The sequence below is a fragment of the Haemorhous mexicanus genome, chromosome 20 (assembly GCF_027477595.1).
Source record: "Haemorhous mexicanus isolate bHaeMex1 chromosome 20, bHaeMex1.pri, whole genome shotgun sequence".
Lineage (NCBI taxonomy): Eukaryota > Metazoa > Chordata > Aves > Passeriformes > Fringillidae > Haemorhous > Haemorhous mexicanus.
Window position 1 is genome coordinate 11,545,475 of NC_082360.1, and position 17,822 is coordinate 11,563,296.

At 60.3% G+C, this 17,822-nt stretch overlaps 1 protein-coding gene across 4 annotated transcripts in view; it reads left to right on the forward strand.

The window, feature by feature from the left end:
• TBC1D16 (TBC1 domain family member 16) overlaps window positions 1-8,237 on the forward strand; it is a 31,878-nt gene extending 23,641 nt beyond the window's left edge. For 3 of the 4 annotated variants that reach the window (XM_059864568.1, XM_059864567.1, XM_059864570.1), the window contains 7 exons: window positions 268-435; window positions 2,390-2,538; window positions 3,309-3,443; window positions 4,076-4,262; window positions 4,641-4,820; window positions 5,320-5,466; window positions 5,953-8,237. In XM_059864568.1, coding sequence (XP_059720551.1) covers window positions 268-435; window positions 2,390-2,538; window positions 3,309-3,443; window positions 4,076-4,262; window positions 4,641-4,820; window positions 5,320-5,466; window positions 5,953-6,198 — 1,212 coding nt within the window. In that variant the 3' untranslated portion in view covers window positions 6,199-8,237. The remainder of the gene's footprint in view (window positions 1-267; window positions 436-2,389; window positions 2,539-3,308; window positions 3,444-4,075; window positions 4,263-4,640; window positions 4,821-5,319; window positions 5,467-5,952) is intronic. The other variant, XM_059864569.1, reaches the window with a different exon arrangement.
• Window positions 8,238-17,822: the final 9,585 nt, after the last annotated feature.

A 17,822-nucleotide genomic window follows, 5' to 3' on the forward strand; every position in this document is an offset into this window, starting at 1 on the left:
AAGATTGGAGGAGGAATGGAAACTATTTTTTTTTTTCAAGATGAAGCTGTTTCGCGGTGGATTTTAATTATTCTAATCACTGTTGTTATTGTAATGGTTGGAATTAAAAAAAAAAACAACAACAGAAAAACCAACAGAACCTTCCCAAGTGCAGCTCCTCAGTGCTTAATCCTACATGAACCACGCAGAGGTTTCCCTGCTCTGGGTTTCACACTGTGCTGCTCTCCCTGGCTCCTGCTGCAGTTGTGGTTTGCTCTGCCCCCTCAGCAGCTTGCAGATGAGAAAACCTGCATGCAGTTCTCCATCCGCCGCCCCAAGCTGCCCTCCTCAGAGACCCACCCCGAGGAGAACTCCCAGCGGCGCCTGGACGTGGCAGCCTGGCTGCAGCACCTCAACGAGGCCGGCCAGGTGGAGGAGGAGTACAGGCTCAGGAAGGTGAGGGGCTCTCTGTGTTCTCTCCTTGCTGAGGAGGAGTACAGGCTCAGGAAGGTGAGGGGCTCTCTGTGTCCTCTCCTTGCTCAGGAGGAGTACAGGCTCAGGAAGGTGAGGGGCTCTCTGTGTTCTCTCCTTGCTGAGGAGGAGTACAGGCTCAGGAAGGTGAGGGGCTCTCTGTGTCCTCTCCTTGCTCAGGAGGAGTACAGGCTCAGGAAGGTGAGGGGCTCTCTGTGTCCTCTCCTTGCTCAGGAGGAGTACAGGCTCAGGAAGGTGAGGGGCTCTCTGTGTTCTCTCCTTGCTGAGGAAGAGTACAGGCTCAGGAAGGTGAGGGGCTCTCTGTGTTCTCTCCTTGCTGAGGAAGAGTACAGGCTCAGGAAGGTGAGGGGCTCTCTGTGTCCTCTCCTTGCTGAGGAAGAGTACAGGCTCAGGAAGGTGAGGGGCTCTCTGTGTTCTCTCCTTGCTGAGGAAGAGTACAGGCTCAGGAAGGTGAGGGGCTCTCTGTGTTCTCTCCTTGCTGAGGAAGAGTACAGGCTCAGGAAGGTGAGGGGCTCTCTGTGTCCTCTCCTTGCTGAGGAGGAGTACAGGCTCAGGAAGGTGAGGGGCTCTCTGTGTTCTCTCCTTGCTGAGGAAGAGTACAGGCTCAGGAAGGTGAGGGGCTCTCTGTGTTCTCTCCTTGCTGAGGAAGAGTACAGGCTCAGGAAGGTGAGGGGCTCTCTGTGTCCTCTCCTTGCTGAGGAGGAGTACAGGCTCAGGAAGGTGAGGGGCTCTCTTTGTTCTCTCCTTGCTGAGGAGGAGTACAGGCTCAGGAAGGTGAGGGGCTCTCTGTGTCCTCTCCTTGCTGAGGAGGAGTACAGGCTCAGGAAGGTGAGGGGCTCTCTGTGTTCTCTCCTTGCTGAGGAAGAGTACAGGCTCAGGAAGGTGAGGGGCTCTCTGTGTTCTCTCCTTGCTGAGGAAGAGTACAGGCTCAGGAAGGTGAGGGGCTCTCTGTGTTCTCTCCCTGCTCAGGAGGAGTACAGGCTCAGGAAGGTGAGGGGCTCTCTTTGTTCTCTCCTTGCTGAGGAGGAGTACAGGCTCAGGAAGGTGAGGGGCTCTCTGAGTTCTCTCCTTGCTCAGGAGGAGTACAGGCTCAGGAAGGTGAGGGGCTCTCTGTGTTCTCTCCCTGCTGAGTGCCAGTCCCCAGGGCAGCTGCAGGAGTCTGTGTTCCTGCCAGGAACAAGAGCTGGGCTTTTGGGAGGATGGAGACCTGAGTGAAGCCTTGGCTGGAGATCTTGCTGTGGGACTGGATTCCCACCTGGACACGTTCCTGTATCACCTGCTCTAGGTGACCCTGCCTTTGGACTGGATATCTCCAGTCCCCTCCAGCCCTAACAATTCTGTGACTCTGTGGTGGGGGAGCATTTCTCTGACTGAGGAGCTGTCCCACTTCTGTTGCCATTTGGAATCAATAAACCCAAGTGCCCAGTGCCTGCTGTGTTTGCAGAATGTGTGACCAAGGCACAGAGAGCACTGGAGATTGCTGAAAGAGCTGAGATGGTTGAAATAGCTGAGATTGCATGAACTGAGATTATATGAACTGAGCCTATATAAACTGAGATTGCTGTATGAAATAACAGGGCTGAGGGGAGCACGGGGCTGGGCCCTGAGAGAGAAGTTTGCAGTGCAGTGTAGTCTCCAGGATTTGGGATTAAGCCGTGACATGAGAATGACACGTTAATCATAGAGCCTCTCCGGGGGTGGTTATTGACATTGAAATGAGCCTGATTTGTGTCTGGTCTGGGAATAGAGGGCCAGCACTTTCCCTCTAAACATGTGCAAATTGCAGGAGCTTGAATCAAGGCGTCACTTGTCAGGAAAGAGCTGCAGAGGCACCAAAGCACAGCAGCGGTCATTTGCCTGTTGCTGTTTTTGGGAATGCTGAAACTCTACCAGCCATAACTTTTGCTCCTTCTTCCAGGCCATTTTCTTTGGTGGGATTGATATTTCCATCCGTGGGGAGGTGTGGCCCTTTCTGCTGCACTACTACAGCTACGAGTCCACCTCTGAAGAGAGAGAGGCACTGAGGCTCCAGAAGAGGAAAGAATACTTTGAGATCCAGGAGAAAAGGTAACAGACCATCATCATCCTCCCCTGCTCACCTTCCTTGGGCTGGGCATCACCGTGACACCTCAGTCTCTGCATCCTTTGCATGAGGAGAGGTTGGAGTAGAGGAGTGGGAGGGATGGGGAAGGAGGTGCTGGGCACTGCTGAGGCTCTGGAGTCAGACATTTCCTTACCTGTGGCTCTACCACAGAGCTCAGACATTTCCTTACCTGGGCTCTGGGAGCAGCCTTGTCAGAACCACACAGGGAAACACCTCACTGGCAAGGCTCAGGTTAGAGCACTGAAGGTGAAATTGGGATCTTATATTTCTTTATGAATAAAATGTACATAAAAATAAGGGATGAGAAGGGTTATGTAGTTCCGGAAGGTTGTTAATGCAAGACTTGTGTGTTGTTAAATGGAGGTGGGTACACTGGAGCTGGAGGGGCACAGTACTGTTAATAATCAGGAGACAATCAAACCAGAGTGGTGAGTTCTGGTGTGCTGAGTTCCAAGGAGCAGTGGAGAACAGAGTCTGATGCTTCTGAAGTGTTTATGGCAGCAAACACATCATGTCATCCTGTTTATAACCCAGGAGGCTCCTTCCAGTAATCCTTTGGAACAGAAAATCCACTGTTTTGGGCAGACCTGCTGGTCTGTTTTTCAGGTGCTGAGGAAACTTGGTACAGGAGTAGTTTTTCTCTGCAGACTAAGACTGAAATGAGGCTTTTTGTTCATCGTGGCAATCACATTCCTCTCTTGGCAACCCTCTGCTGTTGCTGCGTGGTTTCCAGGCTGTCCATGACTCCAGATGAGCAGAAGGATTTCTGGCGCCAGGTGCAGTTCACGGTGGACAAGGACGTGGTGAGGACCGACCGCAGCAACCAGTTCTTCCGAGGGGAGGGCAACCCAAATGTGGAGACCATGAGGTGAAGTGTCTGATTCCAGTCTCCTAAAATCCATGTTCTGCTCAATGTTCCCAGCTCAGGCTGCCTGGGAATGCTGCACAGCACCCACTGTGCCTCTACAGCCACGGGATGCAACAGCAAGGCCTTACCCAGTGCTCCCACTGCTGCTGTAGCTCCCTTCTCTGTCCTGAAACCCTGCTCCCATCCCTGAGCTTCCCTGCACACATGGGCACAGCAAAGGTGCTGTGGTAGGGCACTGGGCAGGTGCTTGGGTCTGTGGTTCTGGTGGGGAGAGGACAAGCACACCAGAGTCTGCTCCATGAGAGTGTGACTTGTAAAGGTGTGACCTCAAAAGAGCCGGGTTTCATTTAAGAGCATGGCTTGGAGCTTTATGGATGTGTTGGGCATCATCTCTCCCTTCCCATAGGCCCTTCATTTCTGTCCTCTTAATCTTTTAAAATTCTCATTTTCTGTTTAGATTTTCCTGTCTGTGAATGCCAAACCTTTTCCTGAAGTCTATGCCACATGGGGTTTGCAGCAGGATTTCCCTGTCTGTGTTTTAGCACCTCACATGAGGCCCTGTGTCTTTGTCCCTGAGATGATGCTGTCACCTGCCCTCACCTGTCCCCTCTGCATTTATGTCTCTGCTCCAGGAGGATCTTGCTGAACTATGCAGTGTTTAACCCAGCCATTGGGTACTCCCAGGGCATGTCTGACCTGGTTGCCCCACTCCTGGCAGAGGTCCTGGATGAGTCTGATACCTTCTGGTGCTTTGTTGGGTTGATGCAGAACACGATCTTCATCAGCTCCCCCCGGGATGAGGACATGGAGAAGCAGCTGGTGAGGCTGAGTGCTGGGCTCCCTTCAGCCCTGTCATGGCTTCTCCTCTCCCCAGTTCCTGGGCTGGTGGGGTCCAGCATGCCAAATCACGCTCCAGCGCCGCTACATCCTTGGGGTGATCCTTGGGGTTGCCATGTGCAGAGCCAGGAGCTGGATTTGGGTGATCCTTGTGGATCAGTTCCAGCTCAGGATATTCTGTGATTCTATGGAAATACCTGGTGGGTAGAATTGATCCTGAGGCACTCCAGAGGCAGTTACTCCCTCCTTCGTGTGAAATGGCAGCTGAGAGAGAAGAGCTCTCAGCTCTGCAGCTCCCGGGGCGCTGAGGGTGCCCCAGGCAGGGCCTCAGCCCAGGCTGTCTCTTGCTGTCCCCTGCAGCTGTACCTGCGCGAGCTGCTGCGGCTGATGCACCCGCGCTTCCACCAGCACCTGAGCGCCCTGGGGGAGGACGGGCTGCAGATGCTCTTCTGCCACCGCTGGATCCTGCTCTGCTTCAAGAGGGAGTTCCCGGAGGCCGAGGCGCTGCGCATGTGGGAGGCCTGCTGGGCTCACTACCAGGTGAGGCAGCTGCCAGGGCACGGCACGTCCTGGCTGAGTGCTCAGCCTCAGCTCTCAGGGTTTCCAGAAAGGCTCTTCAAAGCAAAGTAGCCAAAATAAGTTGGGTCGAGGACTGTGGCAGAGGTTTATCCAGGTAGCAGGAGGATGGAGCCCTGCTTGCCTCTCCTCCTTGGGGATGCTGGGCTTCACATGGAGGTGTTTCAGGAAATGCTGAACACCCACTTCTGAAGTTCAGGCTTCTCTTACACAGCTGGGAAACGTCTTCCCAAAAATCTGCTCTGTGGTGCAAACACTGGTGCAGACCTTGCTGCTGTGCTGTGAAGGAAAGAGGCTTTGGCTCAGCTGTGGTTCAGAAGTCCCCAGTAACTCACATTCTCATCACTGGGCAGAACTGAAGGGAGCAAAATCTCTCACCAGGGACCCGCTTGTGGAGGGTGGGAGGTGAAGCCAGAGCTCTGCCTCCACCTGCTGTACAGCAGCCCCTGTGTTCCCATTGCAGACAGACTATTTCCACCTCTTCATCTGCGTGGCCATCGTGGTGATTTATGGGGACGACGTCATCGAGCAGCAGCTGGCCACTGACCAGATGCTGCTGCATTTCAGCAACCTGGCCATGCACATGAACGGGGAGCTCGTACTCAGGAAGGTAAATGCCCAGATGCCCCTGTGGGACAAGGTCCAGAGATGAGTCAGAGTATCCAGAAACCCAGGGACTACTGCTTCAGCCTTGCATCTCCTGTATCCCCGTGGCTGCCTGGGTGGGATGCTGCTGTTTGCCTGGCAACAAGATTTGCAGCAGGAGGAGGTAGCTGTTGAGTGCCTGGGAGGTGGCAGTGTGGTTGGGATAACCCTTGTTTGGATAAGCTGCTCAGGGAAATGGAGCCAGAGCTGCTGGTGCCACGGTGCCCGTTCCCTTTCAGCCGGCAGTGACGGGGGCCACGGGGTGGGCTGTGGTGTGTGGCAGCCCCTGTGACCTGCCACTGTCCCCAGGGCCTCGGGTAACCCTCAGGTGTTTGGCAGGACACCTTTGCTGAAGCCCAGGCAGCCAAACGGGAGGATTGGGTGGGAGGCCACCCCAGCCCTCTGTGTTAGTCCCTGGCGAGGGGTGACTTTTCCCTCTCTGTCCCTCCAGGCCAGGAGTCTGCTCTACCAGTTCCACCTGCTTCCCCGCATCCCCTGCAGCCTGCACGACCTCTGCAAGCTGTGTGGGACAGGCATGTGGGACAGTGGCTTCATCCCCGCCGTGGAGTGCTCTGGGCACCACCCAGAGTCCGAGAGCTGCCCCTACGGGGGGCTGGTGGAAGAGTCTTCTCCTGCACCAGGAAGCGAAGGCAAGAAGGGCCTGAGAACACGGGATGTCTTTGCCTTCCGAAAATAGCTGAGAGGAACAGGGTGCGACGGCGGAAGGGAGGGGAAGGGAAGGACAGGAAGGATGTGCATAGGAAAAAATGTTAAAGAAAGAAATGGAGGAATACTTGTCAAGGCTCCTGAGAAGACTGGAAGGTGTGGAACGGAAGAGGAATTCAGTTGCTCTGTAGGGGAAGTTCCGTTGCATGGGTGATGGAACCTGAGAGAAAGGCATCGACCCAAGAACTGTGTTTGGATTTGATTTTGTTAGAAACAAGCTTTTCTAGGTTTTAACAAGGACTTTTTATTCTGCCTCTGGGACTGGACTGGTTAGCAACCAGAACTTTTTTACCTGCTGGTGAGAAACAAGAGCACTCTGGGGAGCCAAGGCCGCCCAGAAGTGTTGGTGGGCAGGTGGCAGGAGCAGGGCCAAGGCCACTGTCCCCTCTCCCAGAGCACACCTCTCTGCTTCAACCAAAACCTGCAGCTTCATGGCTTCTTTTTAAAGCCATAAAAGCCATTTTAATTATAATCTGCCAAAAATAAAACTGCAGAGCGTTGGGATTGCAGGGCAGGTGTCTGCTTTGTCAGCAAGAAAGGACTGGTCACCTCAAAGTCTTGTCTCTGGCCTTTTCTGGTTTTATAGGATACACTGGCTGGCATGATTTTTTTCCATTTTTATAGAAAATGGACTGCCCCAGGGTATTTCACAGACACTGCCCAGATTTTCCTTCTTCATGAGATATTGGGAAGGAATTCTTCCCTAGGAGGGTGGTGAGGCCCTGGCACACAGTGCCCAGAGCAGCTGGGGCTGCCCCTGGATCCCTGGCAGTGCCCAAGGCCAGGCTGGACACTGGGGCTGGGAGCAGCCTGGGACTGTGGGAGGTGTCCCTGCCATGGCAGGGGTGGAATGGGATGAGCTTTAAGGTCCCTCCCAACCCAAACCATTCTGTGATTCTCTGACATTACAGCAAAGCTGTTTCTTTATGCTGACAGCTGCAGACTTTAATACTTTAGTCTGTTGTTTCCAGTATGTTTCCCATTGTGTTTCCTTTGGCCCTGCTCGGTTACTGAATATTTACTGTCCTTGCCTGTCACTGCCACAGCCTGTGGCACATACACCCCGTGTGGGTTTTAGACCCTTCAGTCAGTGCCAGGGGTGCTCCCTGTCCCACATCCCAAAGTGAAAATGAAACTTGCCTTGTTGCAGTCGTTTTTGCTGAGCTCTGTCTGATAAAGGTTTCCCTCAGGGTGTTTTTGAAAGGACAGTGTTTCTCCCCATGTCTGCTATAAATTTTGCCAGCCAGAAGCGGAGCTGGGGCCTCGAGCCCTGTTGCCAAAGGTTCTTACCAAGCCCCGTGGCCTCCAAAGGCATGTCCTGAGCCAGCATTTGTGCCAAACAGAGCCAGGGGAGCACTTTCCTTGTGGGGGTGGGAAAGGAGCCGAGGTGGCAGCAGGCTGTGCCTCCCTGTATCCCTCTGCAGCCCTTCCTGGCAGTCCTGCTCCCTGTCACTCCCTCCACGCTGCTGCCCACGCAGCTCTCCTGGGCAGGCTCGCTCCCAGCCTGCCTCTCAGGAGTGTCTGTGCCCTCAGCAGCACGTGGGGAACCACCGGGTCCTCGGGCAGAGCTGGGTGGGTTCCTGCACCTGACAAGCACATTTCTCTGAAAACCCCTCTGCAAAGCCTTCCCCAGAGCTGTCCTGGAGCCCGTTCCTGCTGGGAAGTGAAGCAGCACCAGCCCAGAGCAGGCGGCGTTCCTGAGTGGAAGGAGCCCTGACCCACTGAGGGCAGCGTGCCAAGGGCTGCCTCTTGAGTGGCCCAGGGACAGTTCAGCTCCTGATTTGTGTGCCTCCAATCCAGAGGATGGAAACCTTTCCCTGGATGGGAGCAGTGGGGAAACCCACTGGGAATGGCGCAGCTCTGAGTCGGCCTGGCTGCGGGGCACCGAGGCTGCAGGGCTGAGCTCTGCTTTGGCAAGGGACACCTCCTGTAGGGGCTGGGGCTGCTCTCCTCTGGGCAGGGAGCTCCTGGAGATTTGTGTTTCAGTGGTAATAAAAGTTGGTGTGAGGCTTTTGTGTGTCCATTGCTGTGCAGGCTGGGGACAGCAGACACCGTCCCTCAGCTTGAGCTGCCCCTTTTGCAGCCCCTCAGGGACGTGCTGGGTGCCAGGGCTGCTTTGCTGTCCCCAGGCTCTGCTCCTGGGCACCTGTGGCAGCACTCGATGGCTCCATCCACATGGAGGCTTCAAGTGGCAGTGGCTGAATTCAGGTCAGAACACAGCCCCTCCTGGGCTCACAGGGTGCTGGGCACAGGAACACAGCCCCTCCTGAGCTCACAGGGTGCTGGGCACAGGGGCACAGCCCCTCCTGGGCTCACAGGGTGCTGGGCACAGGGACACAGCCCCTCCTGGGCTCACAGGGTGCTGGGCACAGGGACACAGCCCCTCCTGGGCTCACAGGGTGCTGGGCACAGGGACACAGCCCCTCCTGGGCTCACAGGGTGCTGGGCACAGGGACACAGCCCCTCCTGGGCTCACAGGGTGCTGGGCACAGGGACACAGCCCCTTCTGGGCTCACAGGGTGCTGGGCACAGGGACACAGCCCCTCCTGGGCTCACAGGGTGCTGGGCACAGGGACACAGCCCCTCCTGGGCTCACAGGGTGCTGGGCACAGGGACACAGCCCCTCCTGGGCTCACAGGGTGCTGGGCACAGGGACACAGCCCCTCCTGGCCTCCCCACAGCCTGCCATGGGCTGGAAGGCACCAGCAAAGCCCTCCCAGAAGGGCCAGAGCTGGTTTTGCTGCAGCACTCGTTCCCAGCCAGTAAAAGACAATAGGAAGAGATGAAGTAGATAATTTGGAGCGTTATTTTTCCACTATTAAAATGTCATTCAGCAATGTGGAAATCACTCAGGATTCGTTTAGTTAAAAACTCTGCACTGCAGCTTTCCAGTGTGTGGAATGAGCTGGGTTCTGTTTGAAGAAGGGCTCAGCTCTGGGTGTGCATCCTTGGCACCATTTGCCACCCTTGGCCACTCTGCCACGCCTGGTGTCCCCTGAGTGTCCCCCTGCCAGCAGGAGACCTCAGGTGTGTGTCCCTGTGCTCCCCACTGGAGCTCCCCATGCCCCTGGCACACTCTGAGCCCTCGTTGTCCTGGCTGGGGACACAAAGGGATGGAGCTGGTCCCCAGGGGCCAGCAGTGCTCTCATCCCAGTGACCCAGTTCCAGTCTCAGCCTGTCCATTGACTTGTGATGCCTTTATTTAACTCACACTGGAGCTCCACGACCATCTGAGCTTGTCTGGGGGGGAAACAGGGTCAGTGAAGCCAACCTGGAGGCCTCTGGCAGTGCCTGGGGTAGGACTGGGAGCAACCTTGGGATTTCCCTGCAGTGCAAGGATGGCATCGAGTCCTACACTGGACAGGGCCGTGCACTTCAAAGGTCCTCCTGACCCATCCCCAGGATTTTCCTCTGTGACACTCTTTGCCATCTGAAAAAGACCCCAAGGAACAAAAAGCAGCCAAGCTTCGTTCCCTGCAGAGGGGGAAGGTGGGTGCCAGGAGCAGGGACCCTCGCATGGCGCCTCCCCTGCGCTGCCCTGAGCGCGGCATTAGCGGCAGCTGAGAGCCCAGAATAGCCCCTGGCGGACGTGAACAGTCCCTGTAAGCCTCTTTAGCCCCTGCCTCGAGCTGCACATCCTCCCGCCTCCCGCTGCCGCCGGGGGAAGGGGAGCAGGCAGGAACGAACGGCCAGTCCTTGTCCCGCGGTAACGCTGTGCTCTGTAATCCCTGCGGGAACCCGATCCCGCTCCGGGAGCCCGGGGAGAGGGAAACAGAGCACAGCACACACCTCCAAATGGAGACTGGGCTGGGCCCAGGACAGGGGGACAGAGGGACACACGGGGTCCCGAGGCTGGCAGGGCCCCGAGCTGTCCCACGGGAGGGGGTCAATGGGTCAGCATCGTGTGTCCTTGGCATTGAGCCCTGACCACACAGGTGTGGCCAAACTTTCCCTGGAGCTGGCTGCACTGGGGAAATTGTCACCTGGGAGTGGGGCAGGGCCAGGTGGAGGGGCCTGGTGCCACATCCCAGGGCTGGGTGTGTTTGGATGTGGCTGTTTGGCTCTTTTGTCCCAGGACACTGCCTGTCAAATGAAAAATTACAGCTCACAGGAACAGAGAGACTCACCTGAGTTATTGCAAGCACTAAAGAATTTCAAACCCAGCCTGTCCTCCCGGGCTGGCTGATTAATCCCGGGTCGCTCTGCTTGGGCCATGAAAACAGACCCGGCCGGCTGGAGCTCAGGGCTCCTCCTGCCCCGGGCACCGAGCGCGGCGCTCCGGGCTCTGTAGCCCTTTCCTGGGCTCCTTCAAACACAAACACAGCTCACCAAGAGCTTTCGGGGCTCTGGAGGAAAAGCAGAGGCTGGGGCAGCCCCGGCAGTGCCCAGCGGGAGCTGTGCCAGCAGTGCCAGCCCGGACTCGCCGTGGGGCTGAGGCTGGAGCTGCCCACCCTGGGGCAGCCAGCGGGTGGGGAGAGCCCTGCTGCAGCTGCAGGGGTGGGGAGAGCCCTGTTGCTGCTGCACGGGTGGGGAGAGCCCTGCTGCTGCTGCACGGGTGGGGAGAGCCCTGTTGCTGCTGCACGGGTGGGGAGAGCCCTGCTGCAGCTGCAGGGGTGGGGAGAGCCCTGCTGCTGCTGCACGGGTGGGGAGAGCCCTGCTGCTGCTGCACGGGTGGGGAGAGCCCTGCTGCAGCTGCACGTGGCTCAGCCCCACAGCCAGTCCTTCCCAAAACCACAGGGGTGAGCACGGACACAGCTCAGGCATCCCAGCAAGGGCACCTGGTGCCAGCCAGACTTTGAGCGGCGCCTTTGCCAACCCTGAGGAGCTCTTTGGCAGCCTCCAGCCCCCCAGTGCCCCTTAGCCACGTCCCTCTGAGTTCAGCAAGCTCAGGCCCTGCCGAAGCTCCTGCTCCATGTGGCAAAGCAGCAGCAGAAGGAGCAGCCCAAGGACTCTTCCTGGGATTTTTGATTTTGTTTGGCTCGGGTTTGTCTTTCAGAAACCACAAACAAGTTCAGCTTCTTCTGTCTGAGCCGGGGCTTGGCGGGGGCAGAGGCGGCCGGGGAGGTGCGGAGTGATGGGGATGTGCCAAAGTCCTCTCTGCTCTCCAGAGCTTTCTGCAGGGGAGAACGGGGCTGTCCCAGAGCCCAGGGACACGGCAAACACCCGGCACGGTGACCCCCACCCCTGCCTGACCCCGAGCCCTCAGCTCTGGGCAGAGCCTGTGCTGTGATGAAGGCAGAGAGCTTTGGAGCTGTGATGAAGGCAGAGAGCTTTGGTGCTGTGATGAAGGCAGAGAGCTTTGGTGCTGTGATGAAGGCAGAGAGCTTTGGTGCTGCTCCTGCTGCTCAAGGCTGCTGCCAGGAGGGGCTGCCCGGCCGAAATCTCTCCAGCAGCCGGCTCCTGGTTTCAGGAGCTCGATTTCCACACATTGCAGGTGAGGGTGGGCAGTGAAAAGCTTGCAGCAGTGGCTGGAGTCCCTGCAAACAGCCCCAAGAGCAGCTGGCCTTCAGGCCCTCTGCCGAGGTGATCAAAGTGCCCCGTGCCGGTGCCCACAGCAGCGGGAGCACCGGGAAAGCGCTGCCGCCCCTCCCCGGGGGTCGGGAGCAGATCAGCACGGGCTGGGCACATCCCGGGGGCCGGGAGCAGCACGGGCTGGGCACATCCCGTGCTCCCGGGCAGCCACGGCAGCACCACCCGGCCGGGATGGGCCAGGACGGGCTGGGAAAGGGTGCCAGGAGAGCCGGGGCATCCACCAGGGCACACAGCCGGGGAGCTGCCTGCCCGCCGGCAGGTGTGGGAGCCACAGCCGGGGGTCACAGCCACCCTGGCTGCGGCTGCACGGAGCCCGTGCTCAGGCTGGCAGGAAAGGGTTAAGGCGCTGCCGGAGCGGGAATGAGAGCAGGGAATTCAGCTGCTGACGCAGGTAGGATCTGCCGGCGCATCCCCGTGCAGACACAGCAGCGTCACCCTCAGCTCCTGAGCGGCTCCTGAGCCCTCCGAGAGCGGGGAGTGGGCGGCAGAGCCAGCCCATGCAGGGAGCAGAGCGGGGCCCTCCCTGGGCTGCCACCCCCCGTGGCACCGCCCGGGTCACCCCGGGATGCCTAGCGCTGTCCCACGGCCTGGCCCTGCCCCTCTCCAGGCAGCTGCGGCTGGGGGGGAGGCTCCGAGCTCCAGGATGAGCTCCGGGATGCGCACAGGCACCACGGAGCTCTGGGGCAGAGCCCTGCCGGGACAGTGGCACTGCGGGGCACCGAGGAGGCTCCACACGGGTCAATCTCTCTGCTCCTGAGAGATTGCTTGACAGCTTTTGGATCATAGAAAGCCTCAGAACAAGCAGGGCTGGAATAGGTGACACCGGCAGAAAGGGACAATCAGGGAGGGGATAGAGGCCTGTGGAAAGTGAGGGACAGAGAGGACACAGCCCCCTGGTCTGTGCAAATGGCTGGAGCAAGCCCTGACCTCAGCAGAGCTGGGGTGGTTCCCGAGAGCCCTTGGGATGGGGAGGTTCCCCTGACAAAGGACCATTCCCTGTGCAGGTGCATCAGTGCTGGCACCTGGGTTCTGCCACCTCGTCCTGTGCAGTGGCCAGAGTGGGGCCGTGGGTCTGGGGACACCGGGGACAGGAGCAGAGCCTGGCAGGAGCTCTTTGCACCAGGCCACGTGTGCCACCCTCCAGCAGCCGCTGGGAAGCCGGGCCCGATGGAAATGTAATGGGATAATCGATGGCCCATTGTTGCTCGGCTTAATTTAGCTGCTCGGGCAGGGAACGAGCAGAGTGAAAGTACGTAAGCAGGAGATGAATCAGCCCTGCATCCCCTGTGGCACAGGGGACAGGACGGGCACAGGCACCTGCTGGGCCCAGGGCTGAGCCCCCAGACCCCGTGGCAGCGGCCCAGGGGGTGGGGAGGTGCCATTAAAGGAGATTTACTTTGCTTTGTCTGAAATGGCTGCACTGGGCTCAGTGCTACACACCTGCATTGCCAAAACTGCCTTGGAAATTGCAGCAGGAGCAGGGAAGCTGCTGGGTGTGCTGGGACAGGAGCTGAGTGCAGGGGCCACAGCTTGGGAAGGGCATAGCTACTGCCAGGGCTCAGGGAGGGCACAGCTACTGCCAGGGCTCAGGGAGGGCACAGCTACTGCCAGGGCTCCTCTCAGCACAGCCCAGGGGCCCTGCAGCCCTCCTGCCCCAGCTCCCTGTCCCAGGAGAGCCTGCCAGCCTGTGCCCACCCAGCTCAGAACCCTTAGGGTGTAATCTGGGGACAGCCCTCCCACCCTGTCCCAACACTTGGCCCCAGCTTTCCAGCCTTCACATTTTGCCCTGCGGCTCAGTGGTGCCCACCCTGACACCTGGGGAATCGCCCTTCCTCCTCGCTGTTTGTGTTCCTCGCATTCCTCCCGGCTGGCTCACACCCACCCGGCGCAGAGCTCGGGCTGTGCCCGTGAATCAGCCACCCAGTGTGACAGGTCTGCTCCCTGCCCCTCTCTGCACGGCTGTGGATCGGCTCTGCTGCTTCCCCTCTGCCGGACTCCTGCCGCCCCATCCCGCCCCTCCAGAGCCCCCGAGCACCCCCAAGGAGGGATCTGCAGCTTCAGCCTGGATTTCCTTTCGGTGCTCGCAGCCCTGCCAGTCTCTCTGGTCCTGGCACCGCAGCACCTCCCCGTGCCACGCGGTGCCACCGCCACTGCCCGGGGGTGACACTGGAGAGAGGCGGCTCTGCACCCCCGGCCCCGGGACAGCCCTGGGGTGGAGCCGGCCGTGCCCCCGGGCCGGGCGAGCCCTGGCCGTGCCCAGCAGGACCAGCCGGTGCCCCCCGGGCCGGGAGAGCCCTGGCCGTGCCCAGCAGGACCAGCCGGTGCCCCCCGGGCCGGGCGAGCCCTGGCCATGCCCAGAAGGACCAGCTGGTGCCCCCCGGGCCGGGCGAGCCCTGGCCGTGCCCAGCAGGACCAGCCGGTGCCCCCGAGCACCCACGGCTGGTGGGGTGGGCTCTGCTCAGGGGGGCAGGGGCTGCCTGGCCCTTTCCGAGGGCCAGTGGGGCACGGGCTGGGCAGCGATGGGCAGGGGAGAGCCAGAGCCCGCTGCCCACGGGATGGCCCAGCCCCAGTTGCCGGTAGCCGCTCCCGGGATGCTCTAGCACACGGAGATGCCGCGGGCCCGGCGCCAGCGCCCTCCCCACGCTGCCTTTTATGGCCCTGCTGCAGCCACAGCCCAAACATGGCTTTGGGAACGCGGGGCTGGAGCCTCCCCGGGGCTGGCCCTGCCGCCGGGAAGGTGCCCCAGCCACCCCCAGCTCGGGCAGCCGTGCAGAGCCCCTTGAATCAGTGAGAACTGCAATCCCGGCTGCCTGGGCACAACACCAGCATCAGCCTGGCACAGGAAACCTCCCTGCTCCCTCAGCAGTGCCAGCACCACTGGGATGGGCACCCCTGGGATGGGAACCCCTGGGACAGGCACCCCAGCCTCGCGCCCAGTGCCAGGGCGGCTGCAGGGGGGTGGCAGAGCCAGGGCATGTGCTGGGCAGTGAAGGAGCCAGCTCAGGAGGCACAGCATCCCTCGTGCTGCCCAAGAGACAGCTGGAGTTCCCAGAACCTGCTCTCAGCATCCCCGGGGGAAAGCAGACAGCGAGCAGCAGCCTAAAAATAGCTGCCCAGGGCACACGCAGCCGCCTGAGAGAAGGGGAAGTGAAAAGGAAGATGGGCTGCAGCTTCCCAAGGAGCAGCCCCCAGCCCTGCTCAGCAGCCATCTCCCACGGGTGGATTGCAGGGCTGGCTGCAGTGCCTTCAGCTGAACACTCTGCACAAGGGTCAGGCATGGAGCCCGGGACAGCGTCACTGTGGGATGGCACCGCCGTGCCAGGCAGGAGCAGTGCAGGACCCCGGGAGCCTTGGAGTCCCTCACCAAAGGGTTGGCTCTATTTAACCAAATGCAGCAGTGCAAGGAAGGGCAGAGGTTGGAGGAGCCAGTCTAACCAGTCAGAGCCCAGTTGTGTCTCCCAGTTGTGCTCACTCAGCACCTGGGGCTGCTCCCAGCCACACAAACCCGGGGTGAGCTCAGCCACTGCCCAGGGCCTGCTCTGCCCCTCCAGCACACCTGCCAGGGGCTCACACATCATCAGCCTCGGGGTTAGAGGAATTCACAGGCCATGGAAATGTCCTGCAGGCCCAAGGCTGAGCCTTCTGCACTGGCAGAGTGGGCTGGGCTCTGCTGGGTGCGGGTGCTGGATCACCGCAATCACAGCATCAGTGCCCAAGGCCCTGATCAGCAGGAGCAGGGCCACGGAGCAGCCCCCACAGGGCCTTGGATTGAGGTCCTGCCCTGCAGAGACCAAGAGCTTCCTTTCCCCGGGCAGGGCACCCACCTCCCCCCGGGCAGGGCACCCATCTCCCCCCGGGCAGGGCACCCATCTCCCCCCGGGCAGGGCACCCACCTCCCCCCGGGCAGAGCACCCACCTCCCCCCGGGCAGGGCACCCACCTCCCCCCGGGCAGGGCACCCACCTCCCCCCGGGCAGGGCACCCATCTCCCCCCGGGCAGGGCACCCACCTCCCCCCGGGCAGGGCACCCACCTCCCCCCGGGCAGGGCACCCACCTCCCCCCGGGCAGGGCACCCATCTCCCGGCGGGTTTAGTGCAGCTCCGCTGGGGTCGGACTAAGCAGCTTTGGGGCACGGAGATCCAGGGACAGCACAACACGTGGACAGCGCGACAGGAAACCCTTCCGGAACCCTTGGGAACAGAAATACTCCGTTTAATCCTCTGAGGGGATGAGGAGCCGGGGCAGCCTGGGCTGCTGGAGCTGCCTCGCAGCCAGGGCTCAGCAGAAGCTGCCGGGGCGGGCGGAAGGAAGGCGGAGGGGAGGGAGCTGAGCCTCGGCTCAGGTGCAGGGGTGGAGAGCGCCTGACCGCAGAGCCGAGCGCTTCCTCCCCTCTGACACAGCCCTGAGCGCTGCGGGGCTCGCCCGGGAGCCCCGGGAGCCCGGAGCGCCTCTGGCACACGGTGCTTTGGGTGGGCACCGGGCACCGGCAGCGGCCGGAGCTGCTCGTTCCCGGTCAGCAGCACTCGCAGCTCTGAGGCTGCACAGTCTGTCCAGAGCAAAGCTGCCCAACCCAACCTGGCAGCTCCCAGCTCGCTTCCGAGCAAGGATCCCGCAGCCATTCATGTAAAGGACAGACCCGGCTCACAGCCCAGCCCAAACAGCCCCCCACAGCCCCCCACAGCCCCCCACAGCCCCCACAGCTCCCCACAGCTCCCCACAGCCCAGCCCAGTGCCCACCCCAGCTGCTCTGCAGCAGCCACAGCTCCTGGTGCCACCACCCACGACCCCCCATCCCAGGGGGTGGCCCTGGGGGTGTCACAAGCCCAGAGCCCGAGGGTCTCTGTCCCCAGGGCAGCCCCTGCAGTGCCCACAGGCTCAGCCCAGCGCTCTCTGCTGTGCTGGGTGATTTGGCCCGTGCCAGCTCTGCCGTGTGCCGTGCCTGGGGCATGAGGCAGGACATGTGCTGACAAGGCCCTCCCTCACTGCTGCCCTTCCCACAGCTCCCCAGCCCCGAGCAGGCATTACCAGCTCTGCCTGTGGGCCACCACCCCTCTCGTTGTCACTCTGCCAGGGGGCACTTCAGATCAGCACAACGTGGCATCAGACTGCTCTGCCAGGGGAGCTGGTCCCAGCCCTGGCAGTGCCAGGTGCTGCACAAGCAGCTGTGGGAGCAGAGCACAGGCAGAAAGGCTCAGAGTACCACAGGTCCCAGCAGGAGAGGGCTGCAACTGTCCTCACTGCAATCTTAGCATATCAATGGATCAATCAATCAATCAATCAATCGATCAATCTCTGTGCTTAAGTAGCTTGGCATGAGCAGCCCAGTGTCCCCTGCAGCCAGGGAAGGCCTTTTGGAGGCTTGTCCATCCTGGGAAGCTTTGCCTGTGTGGCTGGGAGACAGGAGATGTGTGAGGTGAGGAGCTGGGCTGCACTGCTGGGGCTCTGGGGGCTGAAATCCCCTTTGCTGGGCTCTGCCCAGCTCCTGCCCTGAGGGACAAGGGGCACTGGGGGCCTGCAGGCTCAGCAGGAGGAGCAGCCATGCAGCCATGGAGCACCTGAGGAGTTTCTGCTGCTGGCTGCAGCCGTGCTGGGGACACACACAGACCCGTTCTGGTGGAGAAAATCCCATAATTACCCACGGCTGCCAAGGAACAGCACCAGCTCAGGCGGTGAGAGGGGGGGAGAGCTCCAAGGACAGGCCTTTCCAGGGCTGATTTGAGGATGGTGAGGAAGGTGCAGGGCAGGACAGGGCTGAGGGGGGTACCAGGCTCCTGCAATGCCTGGGGAAGGGGCTCCATCTCCCTGTGCTCCAGGGGGTGGGAGTGCTTCCCAGCGTGCTCTGCCTGCTGTCTTGGGCAGCTTGCACTGCTCTGAGGGTGCGGGGCAGGCAGGACCTGCTCCCCCAGCTGCATGCTGAGAGCCCTGTGCTGTCACAGCCAGGGACAGAGGGACTCCAGTGCCTCTTCCCTCTGAATTTCTCCCTTGCATGGCTCTAAGAAGATTAAAGACAGATGGTCTTGGAGGCTCCCTCACTGGCACCCATGGCTGAGGCTGTGGGGGGAA